The sequence below is a fragment of the Protopterus annectens genome, chromosome 11.part0 (assembly GCF_019279795.1).
Source record: "Protopterus annectens isolate FY-2018-M chromosome 11.part0, PAN1.0, whole genome shotgun sequence".
NCBI classification, from domain to species: Eukaryota; Metazoa; Chordata; order Ceratodontiformes; family Protopteridae; genus Protopterus; species Protopterus annectens.
In genome coordinates, this window is record NC_056745.1 from 1,186,016,170 (window position 1) to 1,186,043,965 (window position 27,796).

At 38.8% G+C, this 27,796-nt stretch overlaps 1 protein-coding gene across 1 annotated transcript in view; it reads left to right on the plus strand.

Annotated features, from left to right (window-relative positions):
* The window catches only part of PIK3CG (phosphatidylinositol-4,5-bisphosphate 3-kinase catalytic subunit gamma), a 624,116-nt gene that overhangs the window by 318,283 nt on the left and 278,037 nt on the right, over window positions 1–27,796 (plus strand). The window contains exons 6-7 of the mRNA XM_044088536.1: window positions 24,186–24,289; window positions 24,382–24,528. Coding sequence (XP_043944471.1) covers window positions 24,186–24,289; window positions 24,382–24,528 — 251 coding nt within the window. The remainder of the gene's footprint in view (window positions 1–24,185; window positions 24,290–24,381; window positions 24,529–27,796) is intronic.

Sequence of the window (27,796 nt, forward strand, 5' to 3'; positions counted from 1 at the left end):
TCATAGTTTCTTGCTAGTACTGATCAGAGATGCCTTCCATTTTTGGGATTTTGCCCTATCATGTAGTAGCTTCCTCCTTCTGTTGTATAGCTTATTTATAGCTAGGGTCCACCAGACAGGTCTCCTGCCTTTGGAGGAGTGAGTCGTGGTTTTATTTGGGATAGCACAATCCATGCATTCCTGTAGGTGTCCATAGAATGCGTTTGTAAAGGATTCTGCAGTTTGGGCCGTATTTTCCACTGGCCCGGGGGCTTTGAAGGATTCCACCTCAGTTTTGAGAAGTGTAAAGTTTGCTTTTGAAAAGTTCTTCACAGTGGTTTCCTTGGCTGGGGGTGGGGACGGGATATGGATGTCCAGTGAGATTAATTTATGGTCAGATCTTACCAATGAGGGGTATACCTCTGGTTTGGAACATAGAGTCCCCATGTTGGTGATGATCAGGTCCAATATGTTTTCCCCTCTTGTGGGAGTGGTGACCAGTTGCTCCATAGCATTTGAGTTTATAAATTCTAGGAACCATTGGGCGAGGGTGTTGGGGCTTGAGTAGTGCTCCCAGTCTATGTTTGAGTAGTTCAAGTCACCCAATATGATGGTATTTGGAGAGACCTTCATATTCTCCAGTGTTCTCAGGAAAGCTGAGTGGGGTTCCTGAGTTTGGGAGGGTGGTCTGCAGCAGGCTACAAACCGAAAGGCAGTTTTGCCCACTGTTAGTTGCACATGGATGGTCTCCAATGCTTCGTGCAGTACCACTAACCTGGAGGTGTGGGTATCTTTGATGAATATGGATACTCCCCCCTCCTTTTGTGGTTCAGTCCGAGTTTTGGGGCCAAAAAGCATGGTATGAGGTATAACCTAGTAGTGCTGGGGTGCTCTCGGGAGCCTTGAACCAGATTTCTGTTACTGCACAGATATCGATATTCTCCATACTGTGGAGAGCCTCGAGTGTGTGCATCTTGAGGTTTAGACTTCTGGCGTTGAGCAGCATTACCCTTAGTTTCTTTTTCCTTGTGTTGTCTATGGAGGTGGGTTTGTCTTTTGAGCCTTGCCTAAAAAAGGCACTATGGGGGTGGCAAGAGCCTTAGCCAATATTCGAAAGCCCAGGGGTGACAGGTGCAAGCCGTCCCTAGCGAAGCAACATGGCTTGTCGAGCATGTCATCCCAGGCTGACAGACACTGGATCCCCTTTGAATGACACCAATACTTTAGCCAATTGTTAAAATTGATCACTTTGTCTTTATACTGTGGCATCATTTTTGGTGAGGGTAAGATGCTACTCAAGGTCAGGGTCATACCGGCCTGGGCTACATGATCAGAGAGCTCCTCTATGTCTCTTTTCATGTAGTCCAGGGAGGCATGTCTCAGGTCATTCACACCAGCATGGACAATGACGGAGTCATATTTGTACTTGCTTTGGAGTGACCTGAGTGCTTGTGTTATGTGGCAGATCCTGGCACCCGACAGCCAGCTTACAGTAACCTTCTCCTTGTTCAGCCTGGTGAATGGGACATCAGTGTGTCTGACAATAGAGTCACCTATTACAAGTGTATTAGGTGTGTTGTTTAGCCTTAAGGGCTGTGACTGTGTGGCACACTGACTTTGTGAACTATGTGATACGTGGGTATTGTTGTGGGGTAGTGGTTGCTTGGATGTCTGCTTTGGAGGTCTCTGCTGCTTAGGCAGATTTTTATTTAGAGCCTCCGAGTATGTTTTTGTGTGTTTATGTGTTTGGTTTGCTGTTGCGATAGGTCTATGTGAGACTGGATTTTTGGTTTGTGTGATTACCTTCTCCTGCTGACTGACTGCGCCAGTACTGGGTTGAGAGAGCTCACCTTCCAGTTTGGCTATATAGTTGCATCTCTCACATATATTTGATCTTGTTGGGAGGAGGAGAGGGTGGTCTGTGTACATAAGGCAGTTGCAACATTGCCTCAAGATTCCCAGATTCACCAGCTGGACTGGAGAGTAAACCCAAAACTGACTTTTGGGCATACCAGAATGGTATAAGGAACTACTTTTTGACTGATCAAAAAGGAACAATAGGGAGCCAAGTACTTAAAGGGAGTATAAGAGGGTGTAGTGCTTTAGTTTATTAGTGCTTACTTATAAGATTACTTATACGAGCAACTGCAGGGCTTTAGAATGAAAATAGAGTGCTTACTTTGAGATTTAGAACAGTTCTAAGGGAAAAAGTGAAGAGCAGACTTTGTGGAGCCGGGAATAGTTTAAACCTGTTTAAGTGGTGCTGCCCAATGCTGCGCTATGCGCAAAATCGTGGAAAACCGCGCAAATGCGGGTTTAAAGCAGTGAAACTGAAAGAGATAGGAATTGACCCAAAATGGCCATTAAGCTACTAGTTTCAGGGCTGAGACCACTCCTCCAGGGACAGATAGGCTGCTCAAAGCTCCCCACTCTCACTGGTGAACAGAGAAGCTTCCTCCTATCCAAGTAAGAATATGGGCAACACAGGAAACTATATCACAGTCCGGAATTCAGCAAAACCTGAAATCTGAACTAATCTATTTCAGCAAAGGCAGGAAAAGTGAAATTTTTTTTCAGGAAACAGCAGAAAAACACACAGAAAACATTGTAAATGCTATAAACAGGCTAGCACACTTTAGTGTGTAGCCTACAACAGTTATACAATACAAAAACGACTTAAATTGATATAAAACAAGTGCAAAAACTGTAAAAAGCAGAAGGCAAATGCAATTTAAACTTTGTAAAGCACAGATCAGTTAGAAATCCACTTTTTAGGTGGGAAAAGGCAGTCAGAACAAAAAAACAGAGAAAAAAATACTTAAATCTGGAAAAGTCTCTCTTGGGTCTCTCTGTTGCCTGTATCACTCTGCAGGACACCACGAGGAGCTGTGCAGAGTTGTATACAATAACAAACTTTTTAAATCACAGATTCACTAAAAAAACTGGTGTTTTAGGCGGAATTAGTTAAGACAGCAAGAAAAGCAGAAAAGTGATAGTTAATCACTCCAAAGTCACTCTTTTGTCTCTCTGCTGCTGTAGACTCTGCAGAACACCTGGAAGGCACTTGCTGAGCGGAATACAAGCGTAAAAACTGTGCAAATGAGGTTTTTATAGCAGGGAAGTGAAAGAGATAGAAATTAGCCTAAAATGGCCAATAAACTACTAACTTCTGGGCTGAAACCACTCCTCCAGGGACAGATAGGCTGCTCAAAGCTCCCCTCTCTCACAGGTGAACAGAGAAACTTCCTTCTATCCATGTAAGGTAATGGCAACACAGTAACTTGTAACACAGCTCTGGATTCAGCAATAACCTGAAAACTGGACTATACTAGTTCAGAAAGGCGGGAAACAAATATATAATTTTTTTTTCAGAAAATAGAGCAGATACAATCAAAATTAGCACAAAAAGGCCAATAAACTACTAATTTCTGGGCTGAAACCACTCCTCCAGGGACAGATAGCCTGCTCAAAGCTCCCCTCTCTCATAGGTGAATAGAGAAACTTCCTTCTATCCAAGTTAGGTATGGCAACACAGAAACTTGTAACACAGCCCTGGATTCAGCAATAACATGAATACTGGACTATACTAATTCAGAAAGGCGAGAAACAAGTATATATATTTTTTTCCAGAAAATAGAGCAGATACAATCATAACAACACTTTACCCAATTAACCAGTTAAAAAGCTTAAAACTGAGCCCTGTTCCAGCAGTCTTCAATCAGACAAGTTCTTACCGCACAGTCCTGCCACTAGGGTACAGAGAAACCTTCCCAAAAAAGACGGCCTGTATCAGTGCACAAGTTATACAAACAAAGCTAGATCCAACCGGCCTAAATCTAGTCTATGCTACAACAAACAAGGTGTACCGATTTCAGAAAGGAACAGTTCAAGTAAGCATGCACAATAAGCCTTTAACCAGAAATTCCCAGCTCAGAAGGGCAGAATCTAGCCTCTCCTCCCACAAGAGTGCAGACCACAAACTTTCTTAATGTAAAATAACTGGCCTGAAGCCCAAGTTCTTAACTCAGAACTAATACACTTTTAGAATAACAGACACTGAGCCTTCAATCAGCAGTTCCCAACATAGAAGGATGTATGCTACCTGTCCTGCCACAACAGTGCAGACCACAAACCTTCTTAATGTAAAACAACTGGTTTGAAGCCCAAGTGCTTAAACCAAGGGCCTTAGAATAACAGTTACAATTTAATCAGGCTACTAACAAGCAGTAATAAAGGCAGCAGAATAAATTCAATTGAGTACTTTTAAGAAGAGGCAAAATCAAAATAAGGTAATAAAGTAGGAAGAAACACAAATAATGTAAGGCAGATGAAGTGCAATTTTTTTTTTTGAGACGGAGGAAACAGAGTAGATTAAGATACTGTAGGGGAATGCCCTTCCCAAGTGCTCTCTCTGTACATCGCAGAGGAGATGGGACTGGTAGAAGTATCCAAAATCAAAATATGATCTCACTGTACTCAGTTGAGTGAGCAAATGAGATGGGTCCAGGAGGAGTGTGCAAAAAACAGATTTACAGCAGGGGCGGGCAATTCCAAAGCCACCATGATTAACACCACAACTAGAAAAAGGGAGGGGGGATGGGGAACTAACTGCAGAGAGACAGAGACACAATATTTAGTGAATCAAAGACAAACAATATTTACTGACTCAAATCTTAAATAAGTGCAGAAAAAATATACTTAAATCAGCTTGTGTCCAGTTGGTATATGCAGACAAGTCTCAGAAGCCAGCAACTCGATTTAAAATGATTACTAGAAATGTAACCAACACAGATTTTAATGCTAGCAGAAACCCCCAAGCTACGTAATGCTTAACAAAGGAATTTCAAAGCAGTCTAACAACTTTCAGTGAGCTCAGATACCTGCAGAGAGACAGAGACACAATATTTAGTGAATCAAAGACGCACAATATTTACTCAAATCTTAAATAATTGCAGAAAAAATATATACTCTGCTATATTCGCAGATGGTTAGATATAATTATGTTACAAACTGTGTGAATTTTCAAATGCATTTATGCATAGAGGACAGTTATATATTTCAGTAGAAATTTTTACCATTATAATTATAGGTTCATAGGTTCATAGGTAGGTACTAGGTTATTGGCCGTGGGGCCTATATAAGCCTAGCCAAAAAGGTTCCCTGGCTTTCGCCACCCAAGAAAATTATTTTCCTGTGCCTCTGTCAAGCAGTGCCACAGAAGTGATCCCAGGGGTGAATTTTCTATTTTCCATCCAGTCGTCAAGATTTTTTTTAAAGAGGGCCAATGAGGAGCTTTGCTTGACATGAAAGGGTAGTTTGTTCCAGAGTATGGGAAGTCTCTGGGATAGGAATCTATCCCTCCAGCATGTTCTGTTTATTGTGGTGACAAGGTTTAGGTCCCTGGAGCATGTGGTTCAGAGAGATTGAGATTTCTTTAAGTGTAGCATGTCCAACAGCTCTGGGTTTGACATAGGTTTTTATGTTAAGCAGAGATCATCTTTGAGTAGGCGATATGCGACGGAGTAGAGCTGGAGTTTTTTGAGACGGTCTGTGTATGCCATCTGTTTGAGGCCGGTAATCCTCTTAGTGAGGTATTTCTGTGGCCTTTCCAATTGTTGTAGGTGTCTTGTGAGATACATGCCAAATGGGGCATTGGACTCTATAATGGGTCTGACGAGGGATGAGTAGAGAGGAACAATGACCTCCTTTTTTCTAGAGGAGAACCCTTTTGTGATGAGGTGTGCCACGTAGAAGGATTTCCTGACTACTGTGGGGATGTGGTTATCAAAGGAGAGACTACTGTCCACCTGTGTCCCGAGGTCTCTTATCACACTTTCAGTGTTTAGTGAGCTACCGCCTATGTGGTAGTTCATGTGTACTGTGTTTTTCCCAAAGAGGATGACAATGCATTTCATGGCATTGAGCTTGAGGCCATGACTTTGACACCAAGCATCTGTCTCTGTGAGGCCCTTTTGTAGAATGTTGACATCATTAGTTGGTTCTATTATGGCTTCTAGTTTGCAGTCATCTGTGAACTTTGTTAGCCAAAGACCTTGTGTGTTGGCCTGCACTTCAGAGAAGTAGATTCCGAACAGGAGAGGACCCAGGACCGAACCCTGTGGTACTCCACTCGTCACTGGTCTGAAGTCGGACTTGGAGTCAGCTACTTTTACTGTGTGGGTTCTGTCACTGAGCCAGTTGGCCACCCATCTTGTGACACAAGGATTTGTGCCCAGTTTACTGAGTTTTTCTATAATTCCAGAGTGGGGGATGGTACTGAGATTTATTATGCAAATTGACTACTGGTGTGTGTGTGTTTGTGTGTGTGTGTGTGTGTGTGTGTGTGTGTGTGTGTGTGTGTGTGTGTGTGTGTGTGTGTGTGTGTGTGTGTGTGCGTAAAACCATGATAATATTTCACAACCCCTAGAAGGCTTATCCCTAATTTAATATGTTATGTAATCAGTGATAAATATTACTTTTGCTGTGTACTTTACCTAATATATGGCTAAAAATGTAAGGAACCTTGTCGTAAACTAATGTGACTATCTCAGATAAATGAAGGCAGCAAGCTTTGAACATGCTAACATCCATTATATTAACATGTTTGTTTGATTAATACAGTTATCAGAGTCATAATGTTGGGGTTCAGGATAATTTCATAAGTTGCCGTCTTCAATTATAGTATATGATTGCATTTATATGTTTGGCTTACACAACTACTGAGTCAATACTTACAGGTGCTAGTTAGTATATTCAGTTGTCATCTTAGGAATGTAATAAATTGCTTCAATATGTGCAAAGCTGATTTATAAGGCAGAATACAAGGTAAATTTCTTTAGATGTCTTATTTTTGAAGCAAGTATACTTCTGGTAAAATATTGTATGCTGTGTAATAGTCAGAGACCTTTTAAAGGGAAAGTAGCACAGCTGTCATAAACTAGAACAAATGAGTTCTTGGGTGGTCAGTGTTTCTAACACAAATCTTATGCTTCCTTGTTTTTTAAAAGGAGAGGTGTGTTGTTGTTTGATTTTAAAATATCAAATGAGAGGCAGGTGGATATTTGGTATACCTAGTGCAGAGTGCCTTAGTTTAGCCATAGCACATTTATCCAACCAAATACACAAAATACTATCATAAGTTACATTTTACAGAGAAAATCCTATAATGAAGTTACTTTGCTTTTTGTTGACTACAGTCCAAGTAAGTAGAACTTTATCAACTATGAACTAAAGATGGATAAACAAAGCAGATGTTTTACTTCAATAGGCAAGGTTATTTATACTAATTTGACAGTTGACAGCATGGATAGAATCATGAAGTTTCTGACACTTTGGAATGTTCAATCACGTGTGTTGAAACACCAGTTCAGATTGATTTGTACTGCTATAGGTAGATATTTTGAATATGCTGGTGCACAGCCATGGGTTTGTATGCTCAAGACACACAACACAGCATAGACAAACTCCATTTTAAATTTTGCTTCTTTTGAAACAGTTTTAATGTAGTGTAGACACTGGAAAAGTAATTGACTCTCTTGATGGGACATATCTCTTTAAAGTACTGAAAATATAATCTTGTAGGCACTATATATATATATTTGGGCGGCACAGTGGTGCAGAGGTTAACATTGTCACCTCACAGCAAGAGGTTCTTCAGTTCAATTCTCAGCTGGGGTGCCTTCTGTGAGGAGTTTGCATTTCCTCCCTGCATTCGAGTGGGTTTCCTCCAGGTGCTCGGGTTCCTCCCACATTCCAAAGACATGCATCTGAAGTGTTTTTCCCTGGGCATCTGCTGAAAATAGGCTCTGTCCTAGTCGGACTTTCCAGGTCAACAAATGTTAAATATATATATATATATATATATATATATATATATATATATATATACACATACACACAAATATATATAAAACAGGAGAAATGTCTTAATTCTAAACCCTATGCCAGTATGCCAGAATAGGTTCTTATCTATCTAAAGGAATAACTTCGGCCCTGCCCCCTCTAATTTTTGCTTTCACAGTTGAATCCTTAACCAATTATATATTTATTTATTTGTCTGTTTGTTTACTTAGGATCAAATCATAATATTAAGGCCTTTGAAATTAGAAGGGATGTACAAACAAAAATACATTTGTTTGCTGATGACCTCATTTTGATGATCTCAAATACAAATTATTCTGTTCACCCCATAAATAATCTATTAGAGAATTTAGTAAAATGTCTAATTTAAAACTTAAAACTGATAAAGAATCAAAGCCAATTTCAATTTTTAAAAACTTAATTATTGTTTGAAATAGAATGTATTTTACTTTTAAAAGCAGACTATGAAAATTACTAAACATCTGTCAAACTATACTATTTCCCCTAAAACAGTACATAAGTAAAATTAATAAAATATTGTTAAATGTTTTATGATATGTTGCGAAATATAAAATGGCTGTAAAAGGTCACACAATGTCAAAGAAATAGGAGCAATCAGCTTTCCAAACATTGAATCTTATATGTTAGCTGCCATTATGAAAGTTATTTTTCATTGGTTAGACTCCTCTTATGCTCTTATGAAGCAATTTGGAAGTTATTCACTTTACTGTATTAAAGATAATATATTTGAAATGCCATCATTTTTGAAAATTCAAATCAACAAAAATTATGGATTTTAACTAATTATCTACAATATTCTGTTTGTTCTCCCAGGAAATGTATATACATTAACTAAAGTCTAAAAGGTTTTAGAAATTATATATAGAAAATATATGACCCACGGTGGTGGTGCTGCGGTAGCATTGTCACCTCACAGTAAGACGCTGTCCAGTTCGATTCTCAGCAAGAGCGTCTTCTGCGTGGAGACATGCATGAATGGGCGTACCTTCGTTGAAGCTTGTGCATCAGGACTGGTAACTCGGCACATAAAAATCAACTACCAATCATTAGCGGACCGGAGTTCCACTGAGGCGACCCCTAACCAGGATGAGAGAGCCAAAACCAACCCCTCACTCACATTAACCCCTTCACAGCTCTTCCAGTGTCAGAGCCACTGGTCAAACCTACGTCATGTGGGTCATAATCATTGCATTTTCTTTGCCACAGAGATGTTGCATTGTAAATTAATATTACTTTTAAATTAAATTTAAAATAGTAACAACATAAGTAAATCTCAGATTTCAACATTTTATGAAATTTGTTTAGAGTTCAAAACAGTTATTTCTAATTCCTATTGCAAATCCATGGTCAACTTCTGTTTTACGTATTTAAATCATAAACAAAAGCAAACTATATTTAAGTCTCTTTCTTCCATAACCTCTTATTTTGTTTGGAGGATGTTTTCATGAAGTACTTTTGCAGAGATCTTTTCTTATACCTCACAAAATTAAGATTTTTAAAAATAGTAAAAATGCATACTGGAGATATGAAACCCAACTGAAATCACAGTGGGAACCTATATATTTTTCTCTTGTAAAAATTACAGTTTTTGTTATTACAAAATTTTAACAGGATTTTCAGAATTCTGCACAAGCTCTCTGGTCTCTCAGTTACCACATTTCATGGGTCTATATTAGTTCGCCAAAATTTATTTTCAGTGAACATGTATTCGTCGACCCCTATTTAATGAAAATCACTTCTGCAATTCATTGAATAATTCAGGGGCAAAGAAATACTTGCCCAGAAGCACAATGGACCTACATCTAGCTAAATTGAACCCACCCAAGTGGGGGGGGGCTTCGCTGTGCCCCCACCCCCTAACTATATATACCAACTCCAAGATCACATTATAGTGGAGAAAAGGGCAAAAGTTGTATAGTTGGTCGACTATGTCTTTGCCCTTGGAATATTCAGTGAATCGCAGAAGTGATTTTCGCTGAATAGGGGTCGACGAATACGTGTTCGCTGAAAATAAATTTTGGCGAACTAATATAGACCCCATTTCCTGAGGATTAACAGTAGTGTTCATAAATAAGCATTCTTGTCAATCTCCTGAGCATATAAGTTGTATTCTGCATCAGACTTTTCTACTACACCGTGGCCACAAAGATTACAGAGAGAGGTACACCTTGTACATCAGGAGATACAAGCACTTTATGCTCTTGCTTGCTTCCAGTCGCTTTTAAAACCACCTAGTGTCAAATGACTTTAAAGCTGGATTACCTCCCATGGGATAACAAGGTATATGCCATCTAAACCATGGTGCATGAATTAATTTTTAGGGGGGTACAGAATTTTCCTAGAACAAGGGCACCAAAATTCCACAATTTCAAATATTAAATAGATGTAGGTAAGCCTACATAAAAGATGAGTCCAAATTCATGAATGCTTGTTATAATTCTAGTTATCTGTTTAATGTTTTCTAGCATAATAATGTTAGTGTATTTTTACATCTTTATTTATACATTCACACTATACACCACAGTAAAGAGAGCAGTTATGCAATCCCCTGGGAAGGGAAGGGTGCAAAAGTGTGAAAAAATGGTGAACAGTTATACAAATCAGGCTAACAGGCATGCATCCAACCCTTCCTCTCTAGACATTTTTGCATATCATCACAGGTCAATATACTTTTCTTTCCCAAACTGTAAAAGGGCTCATTAGTCCAAGCAAATTACCTATCCAAAGAAATTCTTGCCCCAATTTTAAGGACCTTATTAGTCAGGTAAATCACTTATCAACTAAGCTATATCTCAGGCATTATTTATATTAAATTATCTATCTAAACAACTAATTTCTATATACAAATGCCATTCCCCTCTCCAAGTACTCCTTGCATTATAATATTAACCCTTTCATATTAGCCAGTACTAACTTTTGTGTGTTCCCTGCATTGTCCTTTACAACCTTTAAAGTACATTTGCTCCTCCTTTACATAGTGACCATCTATACCTGTCTTATCATGACAGCACCAACTAAGATTGCCATCAGACAAGTTAATTCCTTCATGCCCTATATTTCCCTGTGTATATGCAGTAGTGCTTAAGGGTTTATCATCCAATGGGTATAGTGGGGGCTGACAGTCTCTTTTGTAAGTGATATAAGGCCAGAGTAGATCCTGCCCCCTTTAAATCAGTTGCTTCCGTTGTGTTCTCAAGTTTCTCCAGTCTGCACTAGGCAATGCAATCTGTGCTGCTGAGCATACACTTCTCCTTTCCCTAGGGAAAGACAGAGAAAGAGATTATTTGTAAGTTACTGTAATGCTTTTATTAATATTCAATATCTATTCATCTATATTTAACATGTTTATATATGCCTTACAGAAATAAAACATGTTCTAAATGCTAATACATGTTCTTCAGAGTTCTTTGTTTGAGTTTCAACTTCCCACTGCTTTTCTCAAGAAGAATTCTCCATAGACCTGGTCCTTTTTTAACAGAATTAGACATTCTCTTCTTCAGTCTTTCCTCCATCTTGTGGACTGCTCTTGACTCACACATTCAGACTCACACACAGATATTAATGTGAGGACCAGCCACAACTATATTTATGCTTTCCATAGCTAGATTCTTTATTGTAAGCCTCACATGCTGCCATTTCTGTGACCCAGCTTCATATAGCCATTAAAACATTGACATAATCATATTATATCATAATGTATAATTATTATTATATCATACTATTATATCATATTTCAACAAAATCCTTGCTGTCTTCATCGAGCCCCCCCCCCCCTTTGCAGTGGTCAATAAATTACAGAATGCCTTTACATTCTACTGGATGCCTCATAGGACATAAGGCATTCCTGGTAGTACTGTCAAGTGGACAACAACTAATTCTAGCAATAAATTAATTGCACAGGAGGTCTGCACATATTCTTCGCCATCTCCCCTGACCTTTTCTCATAACCAGAAATACAGTTTTTGTTTGCTTTAAGTTAATCTTACTACCAAACAGATCTGATAATGTTTCAAGGAGAAACTGTGCCCTAACAGGACTCTTGTTACCTCGCCCTGAATCCTCTGATCAGTGGAGCTTCTTGATGGTGCTTTCATTATCATTTACCTGTCTAGCAGAAAAACACTTGCAAAGCATTCATCATTTTTTCAGCTGCCAGGTATATCACACATCCTAATCCTCCTCTGTTTATTGCAATTTCCACATCTCTGACTGGTCACCCCTGCTACTCCTATTACTTGATGATGTCAGTCATTATAACAATATCTGCCACCCTGATGACATAGCCCTGAGTATGAACCAGGTGACCAGGGACTGATCAGTGGCTCAGGCAACTGACAAAGCAGTAGAGAGGAATGGTAATACGTGTGCTTCTCTTCATGATGATCCTGGGCAAAGGCCAGAGACATTGCTACAGAAGGTGTGGTCAATGGATGGAAAGTTGGCCTGGCTGAGCAGCTGTGGAGGTGGTGCAATATGCCCCTAGCTCACATTGCATGCCCACCCAGGATCAAACTTCATCACCACAAAAGGAGAGGGGGGAATGAGTAGATCATAATAGAAAACCTCTTCTGGACATAAGCTCTGTCATGCAGAACCATGTTGTTGTGGATCCATGACCATCCCCAGCAATAATGGATTAAGTCCAGTGGGGCATGGAATTAGCTGGCAGACTTGGTGCAGACGTGGCACAAGGGTTGGGCCAATAACATCACTGAAAGGTGGGACAAAAAGAAATAATTTTATATCTTCCTAAAGGTTCTACACTCGTACCCCAATTTGGTATAGCATTCATCCCAATTTTTATTTAAGCGTTTATTTTAACCATTTTACAGCTACAGTGAAAAAGCATAAGAACATTTAAATGCAAACTAATAGATAAATATACAGTAGTAAATAGACCAAAGACTACAGTATCACTGAATTCTAAGTAAAATTAAAAAAAAATTTTTTTTTCATTCTTTCTCAGATTAACTACTTAATCCAATTTAGGATCAGACCTGACTTAGCACTCAGTGTGAACAAAGCTGTAAAATTAGTTTTGGGTGTGATACCAGTCTATCAGAGAACAAACACATATACTCACTTAGTCACTCATGTTACGCACACCTACCTATGGGCACATTGAAGGACTTTCAGTTCACCTGTAGTGCTTCCTTTGAACATAAGAAGAATGTTAGGAAACCACAACTGACAGCAAAAGCCTACATGGACATGGGAATATGAAGACTTCACAAATAAGGCACCCCAGCCAAGAACTAAACTGGGGGCACAAATGCAGTGAGGTAGCAACACAAACCATTATGCTGCCTAAATACTAAATATGGCAAGCATCAGCAAAAATACAAAAGACTAATAAAATTCAAGGGACTAGCAACTTCATTCCTCCCCACGTAACCATCTCTGAAAACTTTATCATACTGGAAAAATATTCTCACATCAGTGTTTCAAAGAGCCAGGTAATCATGTTAAGAACACTTTAACCACTTGTGAAAAAAAAATAGTTCCTACAGCTACAGGTACCTTCCAAATGCTCCCAAAATAATGCTGGAGTGAAGTGAAAAAGCTTCTTTTAAGGCAATTCTGTATCTATAACTCTCTTTTTTGGAGCAGCTCTCCTTGACAGAGCCAATCATTTCTACTCCTTTTGTGACTCTCTTATCCTGTTGACCAGCATACAGGCATACATGCTTAGGTACACTATGTCCAGATAAGGAGCTCAATGCCCTGAATGTCTAATCTTTAACACATTTAATATGTTATAACCAAAATAATGACCTATAGCCTTCTTAAATAATTCTATATCATCAAGATTCTTGACGTTTTTGAGAGTCCCTTCCATAAAGGAACTAACTATGCAGTAGACCAATTCATCTTTGGTGTTGTGTTAGTTCATACTTTAACCACTTTGAACTTATAGGCCCAGAATAGTATCCTATAGATATGGGACTCTAAGACACCCAAAAGGTTAGCAGCAGCCCATCTTACTGTTCTAGCTGACAAGAAAAAAGATCTAACTAATCAATAGCCAATATTTTATTGGCTAAATTTAGTACCAGCATCACACCACCTATCCACCCTGTTGCTCTACCCTTTAATCAGTCATATTCCCTCTCTAAAATCACCATCAATCAAGTACAACCAAAATCATTACATCCATGGATCCAGAAAACATATTGGGCTACTTCATTATCAGCATCAGATGCAACCTGTCTGAACCTATCCTTAACCTGTTTATTTTTAGCTTCTCTTCAGGATATGACTATGATGTATAAAAAAACTGTCCCAGTGATGCCACTGCATAGAAGTGACTCCATCACTGTTTCGGGGAGCTATCTGTTCTTACTTGCCTCCTCTTCTCTGCCATGTCATGACTCATGAATTATGTTGTACATAATATAAATCTTATTCATGTAAAAATGTTGTCCTGCTTATCCACTATTAATATTGACTTCTAACACTATATTATTGACTTCATTTCTAGACTTCTGATAATTACATTCTGCAGTCATGTTACCTTTTTTACTCTATGAACTGTGAAAATATGTTCACCTAGCCCTTGTCTAAAAATGGTCAGTTTTAATCAGTGCACTACTCTTATAAACAAATTAAAATAAAATAACATAAAATAAAATAAATTAGCCTTACTAGTTTATGTAAAGTTAAAGAGCATAAGGTATATGAATTCATTAACTTAGAGGCAGGTAATCTGGCCCTAAACCCTAATAAATCAATTGTTAAAGACGGAGATGGTTATATGCCTTTAAAAAGTTCACCAAAACCATAGAAAAGGGCTGTTCTATATATGCCACCCCTCACAACCTTATCAAAGCCTCCAATACAGTCCCCTAAATTGATACTATTGATAGGCTAACACAACTCAACATAAACCCTTATTTTGTTATCTAGATAGCCAGTTTCCGATCAGGAAGAATTCACACTGTTAAGATAGTAGGTTCTTCCTCTGAATGTAAGATTGTCACTAGTGGTGTCCTGCAGAGTTCAGTCTCAGGCCCTAGGCATCTGCTTTTCAGATGTACAGCCCCAGATTCAAGGCCTATGGTTAACTAAGTTTGCTGACACCTCAAGCTAGAATAATTGTCAGCTTTCCTACAGACATTCAGATACTCCAGCAAGAGCTTAACTGTGCCAACTCCTGGCATACTGACCATTGTCTCAAACTAAATGCTAGCAAAGGTAATGCAGTTCTATTTGAGAAACCAGTATTCCTCAGCCCATACCACAGTGACAACCCCCCCTCCAAAAGACACAATTATTAGAGATCTGGCCACCTACTTTGACAACATACTAACATGTGACTATTACATCTGCACCATTGTTAGCACATCATTCTAATCAGCCCAGCTAATCTTCAAAAGGATTGCCTCATAATCAAAAGAAGTCATAGTCCCCTTCTGTTTATCCCTCATTAGGCCTATTACTGAGTACATTGCTATATCCAACAGGTACCTCTAAGCATCTTGCCCAATCTGAGAGACCCCAGTCATTCCTGACAAAAAAAATGTCACTGTACTTAAATCTCTCGGCTATCCAGAGATAGGCTATTAGGAGTTTGCACCACAAAGGACTCTGACCTATTAGACCACCATTACCTTTGTAACCTGCGTCAAGGACCATAATCTCAATCAGCAATTAAATAGGAGTCAGTGGCAGGACAGGTTCCAAGCATAGTGCTTTCCCCAACTTTGGAACAAACTCCCTGAAAAAAGTAATACCACAGTCACTTTCAAGCTCCCATTCAATGACAGGATGGGTTTTCATAAATTCACCCTTGGTATAGCCTGTGCAGCTTTCCTTGACAAGGTGATGAGTACAAATGGAGCATGGCTGACCCAGTGGTTAAGTACATTGACTCATTTGGCTCCTATATGATCTTCACTACTACCTGCCTAGTACCTACATATGAACCTAAGAAGTTGTTTGATATCTTTATTTTTCCACTTCATTTAATAAATATCTTTTAAAATGAATGCCACAAAGTAGCAGAGTATTCAGAATGCAGACTAATCTGACCAACACAAATTAAGACTAACAATCATGAAGTGCATCCTTGTAATGCAGTCACTGCTGATCCAGACACTAAACTAATATTTGTTGTATATGAATATCGAAGCTAAGGCTATTGTTTACCACTAATCCTACATCATGGAAGTTGGCCACTCCATTGTGGTAACTCAAGATTACTTGATGGCAACTTGATGGTGGTAACTGCCCTCTATTCTACACTGCCAACATTATTATAACCTGATTTACTATAATTTGGAATACAATAATTTGGTCAAACCAATGATCCCATACTTCTCAACTGTTCAGATTTTCGCAAAATATCCAGACCTTTGCCTCATATTTTTGGTCTGTTCCTCATAAAATTTGTGGTTTCCTGGAAAATCACTGAGGACTGAAGTCACTAAATAATGACATACATTTGAGTTTCAGGCTTCATGTCCTTCAGGAAATGTGTGCTAACACAAATCCTGTTATTCTAGCCGTTTCTGAGTTTATAACACCAATATTTAAAATCTGCCCCTATTTCCAGGCCTTTGTCCCCCACCCCTATTATTTTAGGATTTGTCCAGATTTTATACCAAGAGTTTGAGAGGTATGAATGACCCTCACATGCATTTTTGACTGATTTCAGCAAAGACACTCACCCCAACTTTATGCCGTTTTTCTCTCAAGCTAACGATAATGTAGCATTGCTATCATGGAGTAAACACTGCTCCCTAAGTGTAGGCAATACCTCATCCCAGCATTTAGAGGTTGTGTTTCCCAGCCTGTCACAGTTATCTGCACTGATGCATAATACAAAGTTATGTCACCAGGTTACCAGTTTACGAAGGAATATATCATAATGCTCTTCCACAAGGGTGCTAAACGGTAGAAGTAAATTTTTGAACCATTACCTTCCGTTGTGTGTTGGTCAAGATACAAGAAAAATGAACACCTATAAACCCATACACGTACATACATGCACGCACGCACGCACACACACACACACACACACACACACACACACACACACACACACGCACACGCACACACACACACACACACACACACACACACACGCACACACACACACACACGCACGCACACGCACACACACATGCACACAGAGACACACACTCTCACTCAAGTTCATGAACTCATATGACTTACTCACAGATTTACAGTTCAGATTAAGACTCTAACAATCAAATTGATACTGTCCTCCTGTCTTTCTCTGACTGCCTGCACTGTAGCATAAATTCTATTCAGCTTCCCAGTGCCCTTTTCTAATATTTATGTGAACCTTTTGAGAAAGTGAACACTGGTGGTCTTCTTCAGAGGTTAGGCTGAATGAGTTCATCTCCTCTTCCTTTTTCTAGTTCTGCAGCTGTCTGTTACTCGGAAACCAAGCAATGCAATGGAAGTAAATGATAAGTTCATAGGTTTAGAGGGACATGCACTGTATGTCAAATACTATCAAGGAACACAAAGTCCTTTATATTATGACAACATTTTCTTCTACCTACCCAGTTATCTACATATGTGTCCAACCTCCATATTCTAGGAGATATCCCAAGGATCTGTCTTGGGGTCCCTGTTATTATTAGTGCTTTTGTGCAACGTTATGATTAATTTACCCCCATTCAGTGTGCACATGTTGCCCATTTGATGTGTCCTGCTGATTCCATCACTCAGACTGCATCTTAAGTTTACAGCTACTTACATCCAGAGATGGCTTGCTCCCAGCGCTGTATACCAAAATACCAACATACTAAAAAAAATGTATGAATTAGCTGTGGTGTCCTCAATTCCTAGCCACACATCCTCTTAAAACCACCAGACTGAAATGGTGGACAAAGTTAAACATTCTAGTTTTCACTGTTCCCCAGCCACTCATATTTGTTGCTTCCGCCAAATTCACAAAATCCCAGTCCAGCCAAAAACTAGGCCTGCCCTATAGGTGCACTGCCTCCATGTCACCTGACACTAGAATGAATAACATGCAGATCATGTTAGTCCTGAATCAGTTTTCATGTACTCTTAGCAATTCTGGGTTCACATACAGTAAAATCACTGTTTGGCACAAACCTTCCTTGCAGGTTCACCTATTGCTCACCCCTGCACTGAGTTAGGTGAAGTACAGAATAACTTCTGCATGGGTACAGAATAACTTCTGCATGGGTACAGAATAACGTCTCCATGGGTACAGAATAATTTCTCCATGAATACAAAATAACTTCTGTATGGGTACAGAATAACTTCTCCATGGGTACAGAATAACTTCTGCATGGGTACAGAATAATATCTCCATGGGTACAGAATAACTTCTCCATGGGTACAGAATAACTTCTGCATGCGTACAGAATAATTTCTGCATGGGTACAGAATAACTTCTGCATGGGTACAGAATAACTTCACCATGGGTACAGAATAACTTCTGCATGGGTACAGAATAACTTCTCCATGGGTACAGAATAACTTCTGCATGGGTACAGAATAACTTCTGCATGGGTACAGAATAACTTCTGCAGGGGTACATAATAGCTTCTCCATGGGTACAGAATAACTTCTCCATGGGTACAGAATAACTTCTGCATGGGTACAGAATAACTTTTCCATGGGTACAGAATAACTTCTGCATGGGTACAGAATAACTTCTGCATGGATACAGAATAACTTCTCCATGGGTACAGAATAATTTTTCCATGGGTACAGAATAACTTCTGCATGGGTACAGAATAACTTCTGCAGGGGTACAGAATAACTTTTCCATGGGTACAGAATAACTTCTCCATGGGTACAGAATAACTTCTGCATGGGTACAGAATAACTTCTGCATGGGTACAGAATAACTTCTCCATGGGTACAGAATAACTTCTGCATGGGTACAGAATAACTTCTCCATGGGTACAGAATAACTTCTCCATGGGTACAGAATAACTTCTGCATGGGTACAGAATAACTTCTCCATGGGTCCACTACTATTTGCTGAGCAACTTGTGTGCTCTCCCAAAATGCTGTTTACTTGCCACACCCATTCATGTTACACCTCGGCATATACTCACATGTATTTTACTGCACCTTTACTCTTCCTCTCTAAAAGTCAGAATTGTCATTGTGATGCCACATAGTTTTTATCTACTTTTCTTCAACGCTTTGTATCCATATTTAACAGTTTGGTCACTACAGTCATGCAACCTCCTTTTATCTTCCTCCCGAATCCTCCTACATCTGCCCCATTTTTTAACATTCTTCCTCTGCTTTGCCCTTCTCTTCATCTCAGTCCTATTACTCCATTGGGTAAATCACTTCCTTCAGTGGTGTATACTTTTTTTCTACCCCATTCTCTTTGTCCACCCTTCTTATTCTCTTTATCTCATACCTTTACATCACCATTACATCTTCAGTCACTATATAGGTATGTACATTTGTTTAATTGTTTTGCATACATTTATGGTATGTTTAGGATATTATTACACAATACATTTTGCACTGTTCAGATTAGATTGCGCTGCAGTAATCACCACTTTGATTGTAGCTCTGTGAATTCATTAGCATTTTTCTTAGTTATGTTTCTATCACTGTAATATTGCAGTAGATGCTCTTAGATACCTTTATATCTGTTTTATGTATTTATTACCAGTTTCTCATGTCATGTATTTTTTGCATATTTTTGGAAATGTGGGTAACAGTATTGTTAGATTCACTTTGGAGTTCTTGTCTCCCTGGACCTCCAGTGTAAGTGGGATACTTCCATTTGGTCTTAGCAGTTATCAAATGCATTAAAAATCCACTAATTGTCTAGGATTAATTGTACTTTAACACAAAAACAATGTAGAAGGGTTAATATCCTGTATCACCTGACCTTTCTCACTAAGTAGACAGTTGAAATAGCTACAACCAGCTGTGAGAGAGCATTAACTAGGAGGGCTGGAACCAGGACCTGACACCAAGTACCTATTAGCATGTAGATGGGAAGGAGGAAGGAAGGTAGGTAGGACCGAATGTAGCTCAAACTTCCTAATGCCCTGTGTCTGTTAATATCTACCACTACTTAGAAGGGTTTGATATACGGAAACTAGCACAGAGGGCTGGACATTCTGTATATAATAACACGTAGTAACAGCCAGGAGAGGAGGCTTTTAGTAGTATGGAGTCCTGAGGGTAGAACATTATGGGCATCTGCACATAGGGTATTAGAGATCCAGTTGGTAAAGCTCTGACATAATTTTACTACCATCTGTACCACCCTGTGGAACCCACACCAATGTAATCTTAAAGTCTCCATCCCCTGATATGAACATTATGATCTGAAATTCCTTCTGGAATCTTTGCAGAAAGATTTAGACTATATCATCAAACTGTCACTGAATCTCCTTAACAATATTCAATGTTCTGATAATTATATTCAGAGCCTCAGTAGAGACATAAAATGATTTTACCGGCTATTACTAAGGTGCAAATACCCTATCGCCAAACCAAAGACTAGTAAGTGTTTTAATATACTTGTCAGCTTATTGATTTAATTAAGGTGAATATTAAAGAAGCCTGGAATGCACATTAAAGTTCAGTTCAGCAAAAATTCAAGGAATGGTGGATAGGCTGAAAGAGTTTACCAAACCCTAGCACAACACATCATTACTGCTTCATCAAGAAACCATCATTTCTGCAGAATTTTCATTTTCTACAGTGATACTATGGATATAAAGGTATCTAACATTAATCATATCACTGTAAATATTCTCTTAGAAGTTGCATGCTGAGATCACTGTAATTACATAGGCAGCAAAAGTAAAAACTAAGCCTGATTTGAAGCAGCATAAATATTGGTAAGTTGCTTCTGTGTTGCTTTCCTCTGGCTGATTTACTGAAAGACTTCAGACATTAATCTGATGAAAGCCTCACAAAGGAACCTTCTGTCTCCCAACAGGTTTACATAACTAATGCAAATTTTTATTTTCCATTAATACCTTTCACCTCCTTTTATAACATTCTCTGTGAAGTGACAGGTCAGAAAAGTGTTGCTGCTGAGGCAAAAACTACAGGGTGACATTCATCACTTACTGCATTATGTTCATTTACCAATGACTGATTTCATAAACTGCCAAGACGTATACACATCAATATAATTTCTCATATGTGAGAAATGTTGTTAAAATTTGCTAAAATGCTATTCTACTACTGTTACTTCTTCTACTACTACTGCTGTTACTACTTCTTATGCTGCTATTGCTATTAGTGTTACTAATACTACTGCCACTTCTATTACTGAGGTTCCTATGAAACATATTTTTATAATCAAGGTACAAAAATCACAGATATGACATCAAAACCCTAGCAGCATTGCTTAATAATTGCTGTGTAAAGCATCACAAAAGAGAAAAAGCAACTGTCTTTGCTTTGACACCGCACTTCCCTGCACCTCTTTCCTGATGTGTGAGCTCCCTCTGAGGTTGCACAAACTTGGAGAAAAGGGCAAAGTGTTGCAAAAAAAGAAAGTCGCTTTTTACCTTTTCTCAAAGTTCCATGACCTTGCAAATACAGTAGGGTACCTGCTGTAAAGAAAGCTCTGACATACTAACATGATGACAGCATGAAAAGTGAATAAACAGCTACTATATTTTGAAATATGTGTAAGGGATATATGGTCAACAATAATGCTCCCACCGCTGCTTCAACTGTTACTGCTAGTACCACTATTACTACTGCTACTACTACTACTGCTACTGCTGCTACTACTACTGTTACTACTACTACTAATACTACTACTGCTACTGCTTCTGCTGCTACTACTACTACTGCTACTGCTACTGTTGCTACTACCACTACTGCTACTGGTACTACTACAACTACTGCTACTATTACTATTATTACTACTACTGCTACTGCTGCTACTACCACTACTGCTACTGGTACTACTACAACTACTACTACTACTACTATTATTACTACTACTGCTACTGCTGCTACTACCACTACTGCTACTGGTACTACTACCACTACTACTATTATTACTACTATTGTTACTACTGCTACTGCTACTGCTACTACTCCTACTATTCCTGCTGCTGCATCTACCACTGATACAGCTAATACAGCTACATGCCTTTTGACAACTTATATAAAGGAATTCTCCATGAGAGTATAGAATTTCAGATATTCATTTTTTTTTTACACTGTTTGCTCCTACTGTCTGTTGACCATCATCATCCTCCTGGACGAACTGCCCATTCATTCCCCTTCCCTGTGGTGAGGGTTTACCAAGAGGGGTCATCATTCAGACAGCCATCAGTGGTGGTTCAAGATTTTTTTTTAATTAAACCATATGTTACCCATGAATGAAGAGGGGATATAATGGGTCATTCAGGATAGTCATTCCTCCCTTCCACAAAGGACTTTTCCAACAAGACACTCTCCTTCCATCAAGCACAGGAATTGTTTTTCTAATCTTTACTGGAGAACTTTTACTTCACTATGTGCTTAATGAGTGCCTGTTAATCTCCCCACCCACCAGGAGGAGAAAGCAGGTCATGCCCCTTCACTCATCACTCTCCCAGCCTAGATCTTCTAATGTCAGGGCTGCTAATCAAACCTGGGTCACATGTTTAACAGTAAAGGATCCATCCCCCTGTTTTACAAAACCAGGCAATTTTTTTAAACATCATTTTATGAACACATAACAAAGTGGTTAAAACTAAAGATATTACTGTAATGCTGTTCTCTCTTACATGTAGATTATTGTTAGGGGAGAGCCTTATACGAGCTATACTTTAAGTGCTATTTCTACTTTTTCTTCAGAAGAAGTCTGAGCTAAGTTTCCAAAGAAATGTCTGCTGCTATGTCTTTACATGGATCAAGGTACCTGATTTCCAGTACGTTTTTTAAATGTTATGTGCTCAAAAATCAAAAAAGAGACTACTTGAATGGCATGGTATACTTTACTGAACCAGTACTGATATAAAATGTATAACTAGTGTGCATAACAAACGTCCACACTCACTTATTCAGCCACAACTTTTTGTACTTTAAGTCTGTTAGAATCTGTAATAAAGATAACATACTCACAGAAGGGTTGCATTTGAGCCATTTGAATAAGCCTCAACAATCTGTAGAATTCTTTATATCCTAATAAAATGATGCAGTTTCTTTCCAAAAGGATGTTGAGCCCTTCAAAACAAGTTTCCAGTCCAGTTTCCCTATTTCAGTGGTGCATTTAAAAAGAAGTAGAAGAAATTAGGGTTGGTGGATCTATCTCCACCAAGAGACCGGTCATTAGTAGTGTACCCCCATGGCTCAGTCCTCAGGATCTCCTTTTTGGCATGCACATCTCAGAGATCAAGATAAATGATAAGAGCTTATGGTTGATAAAGTTTGCTGATGGCTGTAAACTTGTTGCCATCATAAACTCTCCAGAAGTCAGCAATATCCTTCCCTTATGGACAGGGGGGAACATGTAAATGTCTGCTCCAAGATTATGGCTATTCATACTTACCACACAAAGGGTTTTCACACAATACTAAAGGATTATCTCACCTGGGGTATACAAAACCTCTGCAAAATAGAGGGGCCTTGATACTAAGCTACTAAGGCTAGAAAATCAGTGGGAATGCCTAGTTAGGCTACTAAATATTCTCCGAGATCTTTAGCTTAGTACGTACCTATGAATTGTAACACTAGTAATGTGCTTATGTTTTATTTTTATTTACCACTTTTCTGGCTCCTTCAGTCCACTGGGTGTCTAAATAATCCAGCTTACCTCCTTGATTTTATCATCTTGTTTAGAGTTTTTGTGACTACAAAATAGACCCAGTGGCACATGAAAGAGGGTGACAGGACATTGAAGTCTGTTACCCTTAAACCTGGAGCTGTTAGAAGATATTTATGTTATACCATGCTACTTTGCTCTAATGTAAAATGAATGCACTTATGTTCTCATACAGGTTTTGCATGCATGCTTCAATATGTGTCCATCCCAGGATGCTAATTTCATCAGCAGAGTGTGCTGACCACAGTTCCATATCTCCTGGCCACTGAGAGAAAACAACACTAGAACAGGTGTATCCCACATTCTCCATTCTATAACAGGAGAGCAGGTATTGTATCCTTAATGTTTTGCCCTGGCCCTTGGACTAGAGGATTATGTCTGACACATGTGGTTCTAGCTTCGGAGTCAGCCTCCTTACGTTTGTACTCAAGGTCTGGAATTAATGGCTCCATGAAAGTAATCACACTTCCATAACTGTTGTGTATAAACTGCTGGTATCACTGTATCTTAGTAATCCTTATAACTCCTAAATATGTTTTCTTTTATTATACAGTGGTCATGCAGCTACGACAGATCCTTGAAAGGCTACAGCAGTCTGTTCTGCCAGAAAGTTTTAAAGTCCCATATGACCCAGGCCTCCGAGCTGGAACACTTGTGGTAACCATGATTTTATTTTTGTTCAGTACATATTCTCCGTGTACCCAGGTTTAGGTATGGTCTTAACTAGATATTTCTATAATGGGTTTTAGGTAGAAAAATGCAAAGTGATGGCTTCTAAGAAAAAACCTCTGTGGCTTGAATTTAAATGTGCAGATTCGACAGCCCTGTCAAAAGAAACCATTGGAATCATTTTTAAGCATGGAGATGATCTCAGACAAGACATGCTTATTCTGCAGGTATGTCACATTTTATTTTAATGTAATCAGCCATTCATTAATTGAAAACCCTAATGACTGAAAAGCCATATGTCTCATTAGCCTATATGCTTTATGAAAGCTAAATTTATTTTGATAAACAGCTTAAACATACTATTGAAGTTAAAAGTAAACACATTTACAGGTTTTAGTTAGTTTCTACTTTCCTAGCTCTCTCTCTCTTATAATGTGCAAAAAGGTTAACTTATTTGTACATGATATAAAAGGCTAAGAGATAAATCAGAAACATATAGAGTGTTGTGGTCGGCAGAAGCAGACTGTTCAGTCAGTTGTAGTTTGTAAGTTCTTTAATAAGAACAAGGCAAAAAGTTGCTACTACCACTACTGCTACTGCTACTGCTACTGCTAATACTACTACTGCTACTGCTACTGCTAATACTACTACTACTACTGCTGCTGCTACTACTGCTACTGGTACTGCTACTTCTAGTGCTGCTACTACTACTACTATTACTGCTTCTGCTTCTGCTAATGCTACTGCTAATGCTACTATTACTACTGCTACTGCTGCTATTACTACCACTACTACTACTGCTACTTCTACTACTACTACTGCTACTGCTAATACTACTACTGCTGCTATGACTACTACTACTTGTACTACTACAGCTAGTACTGCTACTATTACTATTATTACTACTACTGCTACTACTACTGTTATCACTACTGCTACTACTGCTACTACAACCTCTACTGCTACCACTACTACTCCTACTCTATAGTTAAGCATACAGACTGCACAGGCTTCACAATGGATAGGTACAGAGTGACTAAGCTACTTGTCTGGTGCTGGGGCCCATGTTATCACAAGTACCTAATATCCCTTAACCAGGCAAATATGACTATGACTTAGTTGTGGCCCATGTGGGAGTGAATGACCTGAGACACTCCACTCATTGGGACATGCAGAGAAACATGATGGAACTTAATGTGTATCTTTTAGGGGCAGAAAGGAGGAATCTCTTGCCTTTGTCAAAAATAATACCTAGATTCCAAAACAAGTTAATTGGTTTTAACAACTAAGTAGCTGGGTGTCCTTTTAAGGAAATCAGGTTTGTATGGCTTGGGGTGGGATGGTAGATAAGACTTCCTGTTTCATCTGGGTTGGCTTATACCTGCCATACCAGGACTTCTTCATACTGGTTAAAGCATTTTCTGCCCTCATAATCCCCTTTTGCAAATGCCCTTTTTTATTCAGAGTCCCCTCTACTGGACATTCCTATATAGCAAACTCATACTCAAATCTGGGCAATACTGCAGAGTGCTATGAGTATCTAAAAGCTGCCTGAAGTTGGGCCCCTCCTATAACTCGAACACATTCATATTTGTGAAGTTATTGAGATATGGTATTAACACAATGACAGTATTCCCTCCGCACCAGAATTTAGCAATTATTATGCATTCTGACCCTTGGGTAACTGTGAGGGGGTATCTGTAATTGTCAGAAATACCATCACCTTATATAAAATTATCTGTAACCCTAAGTTGGAACACCTGGAGATCTTAATCACCCTTAGTAAATCCAACTATTATTTCACTGCTGTCTACAAATCCCTATCAATGTCTACAAGAGATCATGGAAATTACCCTAACATCATTGAGAGATTAAATAGCAAACCAAATACATTTTGCTAAGGGACTTCAATTGCTCCATCATTAAATGGCATACTTATACCTCTAAAAATGGATCTGCTGAGCATTTCCTGGACTTTACTAATGCCAATGTATGGAGCAAATTTTAAAACTACTAACTAGATATTCTAAAATTCTTGCCTGGATCCTTATTATCCTAGCTGCTGCCTGTACCCCAACTCACATATCTGCACCTCTAGTTAAATCTGACTACAAATCAGTCATCTTTTCTCTCAGGCCTAGTGGTACTACCATGCCACCAAATGAGGCCATCTTTACCTAGTTCAGCTTGTGGAAGACCTACACAAAATTCCCAACAATCCTTTTATAAATGGAGCCAACTGAGAGGACTGCTTCATTCACCTCCAGCTTTTACCAGCACTTAAATAGCTGCATAAAAAAAACAAGATTCATCTGCCCTAAATATTTAACCTCTCTGGTGGAACCCCTATATTAATAAACTGAATAAACAAAGGAAGAAAAGTAATGAAAAGTTATAAGAAATCTGCATCCTTTTATCTCAGGATCACACTGAAATATGTCAGCAAGGAACTTAAGAGCACTATTAGGAAAAATAAAAGGGAGTACCAGCTTCAGGTCACTAGAGATACCAAAGAAAACTCACCTACGTACACTGTTCCCACCAATAGGCCTGACAATTTAGGATTCTCTGAAAGTACCATGGAACAAGTCTTAGCATTCTTGTTAAAGGCTAAAAATAATACTTTGATAAGACCAGACAATGTATCAGGCCACATTCTTATCAGTGCCAAGTATGTAATATCTAGACTTTTACTTAAACTATTGAAGCTCACCTTATCTCTGGAGTCTGTCCTGGGAATAGCAACTGTGATGGTCCTTCCAAGGGCAAGCATTGACATTTTTTCTGAGCTGTAAATAACTTCGTTTTATGCACAGTGATACATATGGATGGATGCTTATTTAAGCAATATGCAACAAAGTGGTGTGGTATATTGAAGATTTACCCATGGTTGGCATGGTTTAATCATGAGGGCGAAGCCTGAGTGATTAAATAAAGCCAACTGTTGGTAAGTTTCAATATACCACAACCACGGAGTTGGTTATTGCTATTATACAATGACATTATTTAAGAGAAAAAATACTTACTTTTCTTAAATAATGTCTTTGTATAACGGCGCATTACTGTTCTTCCATGGCTGGTGGTATACTGCTTCCTTGTGTTGATGTACTGCGTATGCATATGGGACTTGCATTCCCATGCATACCCAGTACATCAATGCTTTGAAAAGGAAGCAAAGGAGAAAAGAAAGTCTTCATTGCTCCATTTCTGTTTACAGCAGTTTAGGGGTAAGAGAGAGAGAGATAGCACTGAAGAAATACAAGGGATATGAGGTACGTGTGTTTAATTTTAAATAACGTACCTGATTTCCCTAGTATTTTGTCCAAGCTGCCTCTCTGGTATGTCCGGAGTCGGGGCTAAAGATTTTATTTTTATTTTTTAAGAAATAAAAAATTTTAAACAATATACCAACGGAAAGAAGTCCAGATAATATGACCTTTTTCCGTTGGTATATTGTGGGATTTACAATGGGCACGCTGGTTGGGGTGGCCAATA